Source organism: Artibeus jamaicensis, unplaced genomic scaffold (genome assembly GCF_021234435.1).
Source record: "Artibeus jamaicensis isolate MK-2021 breed Jamaican fruit bat unplaced genomic scaffold, CSHL_Jam_final contig_464, whole genome shotgun sequence".
NCBI classification, from domain to species: Eukaryota; Metazoa; Chordata; class Mammalia; order Chiroptera; family Phyllostomidae; genus Artibeus; species Artibeus jamaicensis.
This window is the reverse complement of record NW_026521842.1, coordinates 12124148-12136802: the sequence shown is the minus strand read 5'-3', so window position 1 is coordinate 12136802 and position 12655 is coordinate 12124148. Positions and strand designations below refer to the sequence as shown.

Sequence of the window (12655 nt, the reverse complement as noted above, 5' to 3'; positions counted from 1 at the left end):
TTATTTCTTTTTTTTTTTTTTTTAATTATTTATTTATTTATTTATTTTTTATTTCTTTAGAGGAGAAGGAGAGAGGGAGAGAAATGCTTCCCCTAGGGAGCAAGGATCGATGGGAAACTTCCAGTTATGTAAGAGGGCATTTTGTAGAAATTTTTATTGCTTTTATTCACACTCATAATATTTTATGGTGAAATAGACCACGTGTGCACTCTGTAATATTGTTTTTCTTGTGATGCATATGATATACACCATTATATTTAAACAAACATTGAATTTGTGAATAGTTGTAGATCTGCCAAAAAATTGCAGAGATACACAGGGACTTTTCGTGTGCCCACACCCAGCCTCCTCTGTTCTTTGCCTCTGACATGATACACACAATTTAAAGAGTGCTAATTATTTTTGGAAGAACACATCTACGCATTCATTTCCCAGCTTAAGAAAGACAGTATCACCAACGCCCATTTGTCCCTCCGGGACCCTGTCCCTTCACCTCTCCAGGTGAACACTGTCTTGATTTTGGGGTCTATTTTTTCCCTTTGTGATTTGACATCTGTTAAGGGGGTTCTACATTTTTGAACTGTGTACTGTGGAAGCTTCCACAGTAAATTTTCAACTTTGGCAGTTTTTAAAAAATAACCAATCTTAAGTTTACTTAGGTATCTCTGTTTGTTCAATCATCTTCTCAGTTGGTACCTTCAGTACCAGAATGTGGCTGACCTGGCATGAGGTTCTAGTCACTGTATACTTGACCTGCAAACTCTAGCGCTCCCTAATGTTTCCAGGGCTGGGAGCGAGGGTCCAAAAGAAAGCAGAAGGCCTTTTGATGTTCTGCCTCCTCCTCCCAGCCTCATGCCTCTAGGACCTGGTAGAGGTGGTCCATTGCTCCAGAAACCCACTTAGGGCTGGTAGGCTGGGAATTCTGGATTCTTGGAGTGGACTAGATAATGGGGAGAAGGGTGCAAGTGGGCACATTACCTTACTTTGTGGCTGAATGATGGCTAGACTGACGTCCTCTAAAATGCAGGACTGGCACAGGGGCCCTGATGGCCTGAGTGAGACTGGCCATTGTGAGGTGACCAGTGCTCCTTAGTTTTAGCACTGAAAGCTCAGAGTCCTGGGAACACCCCTGCTGCAGGGCAAACTGTGACAGATGGTCGCCCTAGAAAACCTTCTGGTCTATGTACTTGAGAGCTTCCTTTATTACTAGGTCATTTTACCTAGGTGGAAGGCATTTCTTAGGTGGTTCATTCTTCAGCAAGTTTATCTTCAAGTAAATAAATATCCCAATGTTCTGAGACACTTCCCATCAGTTCTCAGCAAATGGTCAGTCTAACCTGGCCTCAGTGCCCCACTGTGAAGGAGTGGTCTGTTCCAATAGCCTGGGGTGCATTTCTGTTCCGTGTCAGTCTCGGGAGTGACAGTCATGTTGGGAGAGTGGGCTGCTCCTGAACTTGGAACACTCTTCATAATCCATGCCCAACTCCACTATCTGTCTATTATTTTTTACTTTTTAGCACCCCCCTCAGATATATGCCTTTCAAAAAGTCAGACTGCATTACGATCAGCCTTTTATCATTTATAAATTACAAATTTTAAATCTAGTTCTCCAGATTAACTTCTGTATATTCCCCTATGCAATCTTTGTGCTCTTGTCTAACACATTCTGTGGCATGAGCTGGAGACACCAAACTGCAGAATTCACACGCTCCTGCATGTGTGGATCAAACATAATCCATTCCCTGAACCGGCAGCATCACCATGGAGTCAAACCGACATCTCACTCTGGCTCAGTGACACACAGTGATAATTTATCTGTCATCCTTGTAGCTGTTTAATATGCTGACTGCCTCTGGTAATGGATCCATCTATTAATTCGGCATTAAGTATTTCCCAGAAATCTTCGTATTTTAGAACTTTCATTTCAAATGGGTTCAGTGCTGAAATTCTCTCTGCTATTGCATTACATTGACTTGTGGATGCCTGTTATCACAGACTAATGAGACTAACCTGCCTGGAACCCTTCTTTGTTCTTAACGTCTCTGGCTGTTAAATATTGTGGAATATGAAGTGCCTCGTGCTATGAGGGTGTGCTTTCTGTAAAGTTCCATGATCTGTGCTTGTGACTACAAGTTTTCCTAGTTCTGTTTCCTACGGGCATGTTGCACCATTCATTTTATTTTGATATAGTTTGAAATGTGTCAGGAAACACCATCTGGAGAAAAGGAGATTAGCGGAGCTGTTTATATTCCTGGCATATTGTAGTTGCCTCATGTAGTATTGAACTATTAGCCTTTCTATTTTTATTTGAACATTCTTAATTGGTTAATAAGTCATCCAGAAAATATACAGAGATATGGCAACCATGTCCTATATCATGGAAGTAATTTACACACTGAAGATGTGAATTGTGTTGTGTGTTATAAATTGATACTCAAAGAGCTTTCATTATCTTTTCTTGATAAATTAAATTTGAAACTTCGCTTTCTCCATTGGTTAAAAATTAACATTTCAAGTTTCTGATAACAGTTTTGAATATGCAACTGGCCTTGAATTGCCATGTAAGTGCATTTTGTTAGGCAAACAAAGCAATAAAAGTAAATATCCTCAAAATATTTCATTATATTAGAAATTCCCAGGTAGGAAACTGGCATGAATTGTACAGAATTAGGAAGCTGCTGGTTCATTTCTTATTCTTTGAAATTGTAGTCGTGGTTGACAACCGTAACAGCAAAGAAAGATTAATGAAAAATGCACAAGTGTAAAATGTGTGTTCATACTCCATCAAGTTATTTATTTCACTTGGATAGAGAAGCAGAACATCATTAAATCCCAGACAATAATGGTCAATATTATAGTTCTTTGTTTTTTAAATAATTAGTAAGAGGTCTTAGATAAATGTTAGAAAAAAATCAATATAAAAGAACATTCTTTCATTGAGGCAAGGTAGAAATAAAACCAGACAATGAAATATTTTCACATTAAGCCATTATGATTTATTAAAATGCATGTATATACAGCTCTTGTATTTAATTAAATAAAGTAGTTGGTAACTTTATTTCAAGTTAACATAACTTCTTTTCCAAATAGGTAGCTTTAAATACAAAAGTATTTCACCACTATTGATTTATCTTTTCTTATCTAAAGTGCACATTTGTGTTATTTCTATTCTTTTTGTGTTCCAAAAGACTAAGTCCCTGTATTGAAATTATATATAATTTAGTACTGCTGACTAACATGTTTAGGATTCTGGGCTAATATTGGCATAATTTTAAAATTTGAATCAAGTCAGTATCTTTGCATGTAATTATTGTAACAGCGATCATTTCCTATGAATTCCATGAAAGAGAAATACTTTGTATAAATTGAAATATGTAATTTAGGGCAAAGTAATGGTACTTGCAATGGGCTTTTTTCTCTCTCTCTTAATTTAATAAAATAATCAAATGCCTATTTTTTTAATGAAGAATTCTATTGTACTGAATTCTTACTCATTATGATATATCCTGGTTTTACTTTGTTTTGTGTTTATCAGGTTGTCCTGACAACAGCTTTGGATCCAAATGTAAAAATCCCCTTGGTGGGTTTCAGGGATGTATGAGACACATTTCCATCAGTGCCAGAGCGGTGGACCTGATTTCCGTTCAGCAGGGGTCCCTTGGGAACTTCAGTGACCTTCAGATAGACTCCTGTGGGATCACAGACAGGTAAGGACCATCTCCTGTCTATTGTCAAATGTTTGGAGGCAGATTAAAATTAATGTATAAAACAAACATTTTTCTTTTTCCTATCATCATCTTTTCCACGGGAAATGAACTATCATAGTCAGATTAGAAGTAAGAAAAATAACCTTTCATTTTATATTTCATATTTGCAGTGATCAAATTTAGACAGAAAGCCTGTGACCATGCTGTTTATATGGACACATGCTACCAGTTCATAAAAGATAATGTTGATGCTGCTATAATCTTAGGTGGGTGTAAATGTATCAAAATTATATCACTAAATTCAATAGCTTAGGATACTTGAGCAGTCACATTGATCATCAGGTATCAAAAAATTAGTGTCCTGTTTGGCCAGTTATCAAACTGTCTTTGCTCTGTGGCAGGTGAATGAGGTTACCAGAGGTTTAGATGTTTAACTGGTTGCTCTGCTCCTAACGAACACATTCCAAAGCCCACTACTACCTTCCCTGCAGGGAGTAGGAAAGGGACCTGTCCTAAGGAAGAGTCTGGAGCTGTGGCAGGGCCGCAGTGTGAGTGAGGCTGCTCCGGCAGTAGCAGTAGGAATGCCAGTACAGGCCACGGCAGGGCAAGACTCAGCAGTTAACTGCAGAGGACAAGCAACTTTTCGAATAGTAATTGATAGTGGATAATTTAAAAGTAGTTTTAGGCATGGTCAACTTCAGCCAAACAATTTTTTTTAGTCAGACTTTAGAAAACTAGACCCTATGACAAATAGTCCCTGCCCTATCATAGAGTCATATGTTTTGAATAAATTCATAGACTCTGAGTTTTAAAAATAACTTTTTATTTGTAGCAAACATTTTACGAAGACAAACACTCATCTATTTCTGTCTGATAGACCATTTATTCTGTCACTATCTGTTGGTCCTATTTTGAACACTAATGGGTATTGTTATATCATTTAAAAAACTATAATTTTATTTAAAAATGAATTAAGCCCTGGCTGGTGTAGCTCAGTGGATTGAGCGTCGGCCTGCAAACCAGACAATCGCGGTTCGATTCCCAGTCAGGGCACATGCCTGGGTTGCAGACCAGTTCCCTGCAGGCCAGTTCCCAGCAGGGGACGCACGAAAGGCAACCATACATTGATGTTTCTCTCCCTCTCTCCTTCCCTTCCCCTCTAAAGATAAAAAAATAAGATATTAAAAAAATAAAATAAAATAAAAATGAATTAGAAGGACATCATTTCTTTTCTATGAATACAAATCTGTCTATTTTACCCCATTTGAAGGTAAAACAGTTCTTTCTATAATAAAAGATGATATATAAAGGGAGAATTTAGACAACAAACCTCAGTTGGCTTGATTTGGGGATTAAATGAGCTTTTCCATAGTTACAACTACACCGTCTCTGGAACCTTAATCCCAGTTTTGAGGAAGGCGTGTAGCAAGGCTCCCTGGTTCTGCTACCTTAAGACAGCTCACTCACAGACACAGGGAGTTGCCCCTCTGGTGGGTAGCAGCCACCCACCCGTGAATGGCAGGCATGTTGACTGGCTCAGACTGCAGGAAATTCTTTGGGTACAAGCAGGCCCCTCCTTCTCCTCTGTGGTTGATTTGGAACTGCTGTTTATACCTGAATCCATGTTGCCTGCTTTCTGGAGGTACACGCTTGTGAAATAGAATAAGATACAGCACAGTTGGAGAGTGTATGGTTTCAATATCACACCTTAAAAAGACTTCAGAAATAGTAAGCTACTTATGCAGAAGTCTTGACGGTACATTTTCTTAAAGAAAAACCATCTCATAGTGAGTGACCTGTGCAATCTTAGAAAACTAGCAAGGTTTACATTTTGTATACCTTTTAAAGTCCAAGTTATCATTCTCTTATACTCATAAGAAAAACATTTATATAATCATCCTTTCATATATGTGGGAGGATTGGGTGCAGTACCTCTGCAGATCACCGAAATCCACAGGTGCTTGTAGAATGGTGTAGCATTTGTATATAACCTACTTACATCCTCGCCTGTGCTTTAGATCATCTCTAAATTACTTCAAATAACTTACACAATGTACATGCTATATAAATAGTTGTTATACTGTATAATTTGGGGGATAATGCAAGAAAAAATGTCTGTATGTGTTCAGTACACATGCAACCATCATAGGCCTAACTGCATAGTACACATCAGCAACAAGGTAACCTTTTTCCCCTGAATATTTTCCATCCCTGTTTGGTCGTATCCACGGATGCATAACCAGTGGATACAGAGGCTGACTCAATTCATTTATTTTGGTCTTCCATGCTCTACCCATTGTGTAGCTTCCAAAGCATTGTTAAATAGAGTCTTTGAAAAATAAATCTGTGTACTAGCTATGCTAAGCACCTAACATGAATTAGTATTTATTTATTGTTTATTTTAGAAGTTGTATTGAAATAGGAAAAGGATAAACTGGAAAGGGATACGGGAGAAAGAAAGAAATGATTTGGCAGAGTATCAAAAATATTTTCCAATATCTTTCAAGCAGCCGTCTACATTCTAAGTCTTTTAGTATCTCTGAGGAGCAGTTGAGATGATGAATAAGAATATACGCACATTTTAAAAGAGCATTTGGTCATGTTTGGAAATAATGAAATGAAAGACATGGTTTTTTTTAATTGCAAAATACAAGAAAGGGTAAAGAAGTCATAAAATTGTCCATAACCTTATTATAAGCCATCCATTGTTATACAGATATTTTGCATAGTTATCATCACACACACACTCACACACACACACAAAACAAAATACAGGATAAAAAAGCTATTCCTATTCTAGTAATAGTTGATATTAGTATATATTTATTTATCAGAAAAGCATCTACAATCACATCAAAGAGCATTATATATCTGTGAGAATTTTGTTGAATTCACAAGTAAATCTTAGTGATTTTAGAAATTTGTTGTGTTTAGTATAACTTTATACTCTCCCTGAATCAATATTTAAATTTGTGTGTGTGAACATGTGTAAAGAAGATGTGTGTGTATAAGGGGTATAGAAAGATGTGTGGGAATGGCCTTACAGGTGTGTGAGTGTGTAAGAATGGTGTGTGAGTGTGTTAACATGTGAGCAGTAGATGATTGTGTTGATATTTGTGCAAGGATGTAAGGAACTTTGGCTATGTGAGTGAGTTTATGAGTGTGTATGCATGTGTGAGACTGTGCAGTGACTACGTTCTTAAACTGATTTTAAGTTAATTAATATGTATTCAAATTAACCCTCACAAAACCCTCAGAACCCGTTCTGAATTGTAGTTGTTTCTCATAAATACGGAAAGGCACTCGGAGCCGCCGGCCAGGACTGCGCGGCTACGAGGCAGAGCCCTGCGGCTGCTCGCGGCCCAGCCCCAGGAAGGCCCTGCCGTGCCTGCCACGCAGCCCTCGCTGCACCGTAGCCTTCGCTGTGGTTACTGTCTAACCACCGTATACAGACCCCAAATGTAACGGCTTAATAAATCTCAGTGAAAAATAGGAACGTTAAGATATATTTTTAAATTGGACAGGAACGAAACTAGTATAGTTCTTTTTTTGCTGTAACTAACTGTAAATTAGGCCAAAGCTATACATAATGGTGTACATGCATTTACACACATGTTCATACATATACAGTCTCTCAACACATGTACACACTCGTGCTCACCACACACATATCCAGAAGCTCTCTACCATGCACAGTCCTTATGCACACACACTCCTTATACACATATTCATGTCCCTCCTTCACACGCATGCACACCATAGGCAGACACACTTCTCACACACAGTCTCTACACCCTCATTCATAAACTTGTAAAGTCATTCCCACACTTATTACACACACATCTATGCACAGTCACACTCATTTACACACACGTATGCTCATTTCCAAACCCTCCCTTGTCCCCTGTGGAAAGGCAGGGGAGGTGGCCCTGAACCCAGGGGAGCTGGGAGTGGTGTGTCTGAGGGGTGGGGGCAGGGCTGCAAAGGAAGCTGCCGTCCATGTCCATGTCCATGTCCCTGTCCCCGTGTCTTGGCAGAAACCCAAGTGGAGCTGGGGTTAGGGTCACAGTTGTCAGGGCATTGATACTAAGTTGCCTGGAACCAAAGGACTTATTAAACAAAGGAAGTCAGTCTGTCTTTTGGCATCAACTGTTGAAGAGTGTCTGCTGACTGAGGACGGTCACCATCTCCCGACCACAGTGAGGCAAAGGGTATGGTGTGTCCCTGGTCTCCAGTGACTGCTGGGCTGCAGAGACTCCTAATGAACCAAGGCCACTGGGTCACAACGTCCACCATGGCAACCCCCGCAGGCCCAGCACCTGCCTCCAGGCTCCCTGGCTCGAGGCCTGACGCCCGCCATCGTGCTACTGCCCCAGCCCGCTCCTTCCACCGAGTCCCTGGGTGGTGCCGTCTTCCCTCCAGGCTGGCCCTGGTCCCCCAGTCCCCCACACTCCCCCTCCCCTTACCAAGGAGTGCCTTAAGCCTGCCCTTGGTCCTTCTCCCTTATGCTCACATGGAGTGTTTATTCTCCTGCTGACAAATTATTAGAAGATCATGGTGTTACTCTGTCTTCTGATATATTGAAGGCATAGCTTGTTTGTTTGGAGGAGAAAGGGGGTGGCATGGTTCCTATCAATTTCATGGTTTTGGGGAAGGATGTGAGATTTGAAATCAGATGTTCACGGTTATCCTAGGACCCACGGGTACCTACCCAGTTTTCCTAAATGTGTAGATTTTTACTTCAATATCATTAATTCCACCTATGCTTTACATTGTGTCAGAGTGTTTTGAAATTTACTTAGAAGTGGACAAGGAATCAGGAAAAACCAGAACTGTGCATGTTACTTCAGTTTTGGGAATGTTGATGTGTGCATTAGTTCAAGTTCATAAGCAGTGCAAAAAATGATGGAGAAGTCGAAGGAAAAGGCTAGAGAAGATGGGCCCCGGGTTGTTTTACTTTGTACTGGAATAACCAGTGAGGAGAAAAGTGCCATACAATTGTTTACAATGTTTAGTGAGACTTAGTACTTCGCTATACAATGTAGCTTTCTATAGGTTACAACTAGTAGTCAAACAAAATTACTATGTCATGAATTTAAATAAAACCCACAGTTCAGTCTTTCACGTTATAATAAAAATATGTGAACAGTCACGTCTGACTAGCGATCAAGGAAACTGGATTCATGGCCTTTTGTGGCAGATCGGTGAGGACAGCACAGGGCGACAGCACATCGTGCTCACTCTTCCGAGTTTTCGGCAGAGCCTCCTGTGCCCCCTTTAGACTGCGGCCGAGGCCTGTGAAAGGACGGACTGCACTGTCTGCTTCTGATTGCCGGCTGGGGTGGTTCTGTTAATATTTTAAAATGTTCCCATCCTAGATTATTATTGATTTGAAATGCTTAAAATATTAAATGTATAACAAAACATTCTTTGAATGACTTCCTTTGAATCTATAAAATGCTAAAATATATTTTAAATTAATTGGCATTATTTATTTTTGAATTTTTTAAAAGGCAGATTGTAAAATGACATGTTTTGCTTATATACACACACATACTGTGTTTCTTGGATTATAAGATGCACCTTTCTCCCTGCCCCAAATTTGGGGGGGAAGGGGGTGAGTCTTGTAGTTCCAGTGTAGCATACCTGGCTCACTGAGGGGTGGCAGCCTAGGTTACTTATGTCATTAAATATTTTACCACATTGTTTGCTTCAAAAAATTTTTTTCTCTTTTCCTCGTCTAAAACCTAGGTATGTCTGGTGCATTTTACAGTCTGAAAAATTTGGTATATCTATATCCATATACAATGTGTATATATATACATGAACATACAAATACATATTTATATAATTAATTTTTATATATTGATATTATGAGTTATATATCTTTTCTGGTGTTTCCTGAATTGTTTGATTTCTGTGCATTGGACATCTATTTTTTTTATCGGGAAAACTCAATAATATTATTTTCAGTTCAAGTTGGAATAATCCTATAAGCAAAGCATGAAATTCCCATTTTATTTATTTATTTATTTATTTATTTATTGATAGAGAGGGAGGGAGGGAGAAAGAGAGGGAGAGCAACATCAACATGTGGTTGCCTCTCGCGTGCCCCCTACTGGTGACGTGGCCTGCAACCCAGGCGTGTGCCCTGACTGGGAATTGGACCAGTGACCCTTTGGCTCGCAGGCTGGCACTTAATCCACTGAGCCACACCAGCCAGGGCCCCATCTTTAGTTTTAATAAAGGAGATGGCAGAACTGCCATCACAAATATATTCTTGGCAGGTTTTGTAGTTAATTTATTTTTATGTCTGGGATGAATGAGAACATTTAAAGCCTTGGACACAATGTATCATTCAGTAATTTTGTTCACTGTGCCCCAAGCCAAAAGGATATACCTACTACTTTCGCTTAGAAAGCAGTTAGTTTCTGTCCTAACAATTTAGTAACTCTCTGAAAACTTTATACATCTATTTTAATATTTTTATTTGCAATTAAAATTAAAAATTTTTAATTATAAAGACAATTAATTACTTAGTAATTGCTCATGTTTACTGTTGGGAACTGTACAGCTTTTCAAAGTATGGGATCCGGTCAGACACTGCCCCTCGTTTACTGTTCAACAACGGTTTCACGTGGTTCTTGTTTATCAACTTCTAAAAGTTCAGCTTCTCAAAGATAGGATATCATTAAAAGGAATGTATTTGTATCTAGTGTTGAAATTGAACTACCAGGGACTAGTAAGTCACACAGTGTTTGACAGGTGCTGAGCATGCCTGTATTTCTCTCGAAAACTTCAGTGTCCTGGGGCCCCGGCGGGTTCAGCTCAGCGTGCTGGAGCACCCGGCACGGTGCTGGGGTCTGGGCCTCTGTCCTGCATCTTCCCCAGGCCTGGGGGTAGGCACCAGGTGAATGAAGACGTCCCTTTGTCCCACTCCTTCTCTCCTTCTTTCTTTTTTTTTCTTCCTTTAAATATTCAGTGTAGTAAGTCAATATGATTTTGTGATGTTAATTTGTGTAAGCTATTTATACCTCTGGCAACATATTGAATCAGTGTTGCGTTTCTTAGGAAAAAGAAAGGGCTTTGAAAGAGTAAGACATGTTGAAAATTAAGCAGCCACAAGTACTTGAGAATTGGTTGAAATCTGATGAAGTTATTGATCTAAGGTTTAGTTCTGTGATTAAAGTGCTTTGATGACAGACCAAATAACCATTAGTCATGTTGAATTTACTCTTTATGTTACGGTTGACATTCCTCTTGCATATGACCATGGACAAAGGATCGATATTTTGTATCTCAAAGTGAAAAACAGTGATGCGCCTGTACCTTCTTTCAGGTGTTTGCCCAACTACTGTGAGCACGGCGGCGCGTGCTCCCAGTCCTGGAGCGCCTTCCACTGCAACTGTGCGGACACTGGCTACAGCGGCGCCACCTGCCACAACTGTAAGCTCGGCACACCTGCTGCTCCCAGCCTCTCTCCTGTTTCCTCGTTCCCTCTCCCTGTCGTTGCTGTGTGTGAATATGGCCATGTGTGTGCAACCGCGGATTAGAATGCACACCCCGAAACTTTACACATCCAGCTGATTTCTTCTTTTTATTGTTGTTCGAGTACAGCTATCTCCAGTCTCACCCCACCACGGCCCTCCCTCCCCACTCATCCCTGCCTCCCAGCCTCACACCTACCCCCTTTGGCTTTGTCCGTAGGTTTTATACATGCCCCTTGATGGCCCTCCCCCTAGTTTTCCTCATTGTCCTTCTCCCCCTGCCCCTCTGGTTACTGTCAGTTTGTTCTTTATTTCAGTGTTTCTGGTTAGGTTTTGCTCGCTTGCTTGTTTCATTGAGTACGTTCTACTTATAGGTGAGATCATGAAAGACGAATACCATATGATCCAGTTGATTTCTGATAGTCCCAGATCCTTTAGTTCCGGTCACCACCTTAGTTGGTGGGTACTCTTATTATCCCTCACTACTCATGAGGCGGCAGAGAGAGAGGTCCACTAACCTGAGGCTTCTGAAGTAGCTGAGCCACAGGGAGGACGTGAGCACTTGCCATTCCACCCCAGGGCCCGGGTTGCAGCCAGAGCTCCTTTTCCGTATCAGGAGCCGTGTGTTTATTGTGATGGGCGTGTGTGTGTGTGTGTGTGTGTGTGTGTGTGTGTGTGTGTGACTCACGCCACTCCCTGTCCAGCTGTTCGGTGCATATGACGTGCTCCCCGAGGGCGTTACTTACCGTCATCAACCTCACCCCTCTTCACTGCACGCTGCTTCATGCCCCGGCCAGACTTGAGATCAGAATCCTTTGGAATCCTGGGCTTTTGGCTGTTGGGGCTCCACAAGCAGACTCTGAGAAGTCTTGTTCGGGGCTGCAGCCTGAGTCATTCTTGGGCATCAACTTATGTATCACCTCCTAAGATCATGAAGAAGGTTTGCTGTTTCTGAAGTCACATCTTACTGTCACCAGAGGCCAAGATACTTGACCCAAGTCACCCAGCTGGTGGAGGGACAGTACATTTTAATTATCATCATTCCATGGTAGCAACTAACTCAAAACAGAAAGCTCGATGAATGTATTTTGATTGACTGATTATTTGTCTTTAATTGTTCTCAATAACTGATTTTAAATATAAACCCAACAGCTCTGAGGAAAAAAAACCAGATGATGAATAAATGAGATATTTTCATCTGTGGCCCACAGTCTGACCTCATCTCTGAGTTAGTTCATTAGATTCTGGAACAGGTAGTCCGATGGAGCTGAAGGGTTTTTGATGGTAGCCATTGTGAGAAGTGGGGCAGGGATGACAAGCTATTTACTAGTTACTGTGAAGCCAGCACTGTCTTTGGCATGAGTGGAGGGAGGGGCAGGGAAAGGGGTCTCTTAAAAAAATTCTTATTAAAAATAATATGTTGAACAGTCACATTATAAAATGTCAAGCAATACACATGGA

General features: G+C 40.5%; 1 protein-coding gene across 5 annotated transcripts in view; it reads left to right on the top strand.

Moving 5' to 3' along the window:
* The window catches only part of CNTNAP4 (contactin associated protein family member 4), a 254062-nt gene that overhangs the window by 171568 nt on the left and 69839 nt on the right, over positions 1 to 12655 (top strand). For all 5 annotated transcript variants that reach the window (XM_053666681.1, XM_053666682.1, XM_053666683.1 and 2 more), the window contains 2 exons: positions 3536 to 3707; positions 11047 to 11153. In XM_053666681.1, coding sequence (XP_053522656.1) covers positions 3536 to 3707; positions 11047 to 11153 — 279 coding nt within the window. The remainder of the gene's footprint in view (positions 1 to 3535; positions 3708 to 11046; positions 11154 to 12655) is intronic.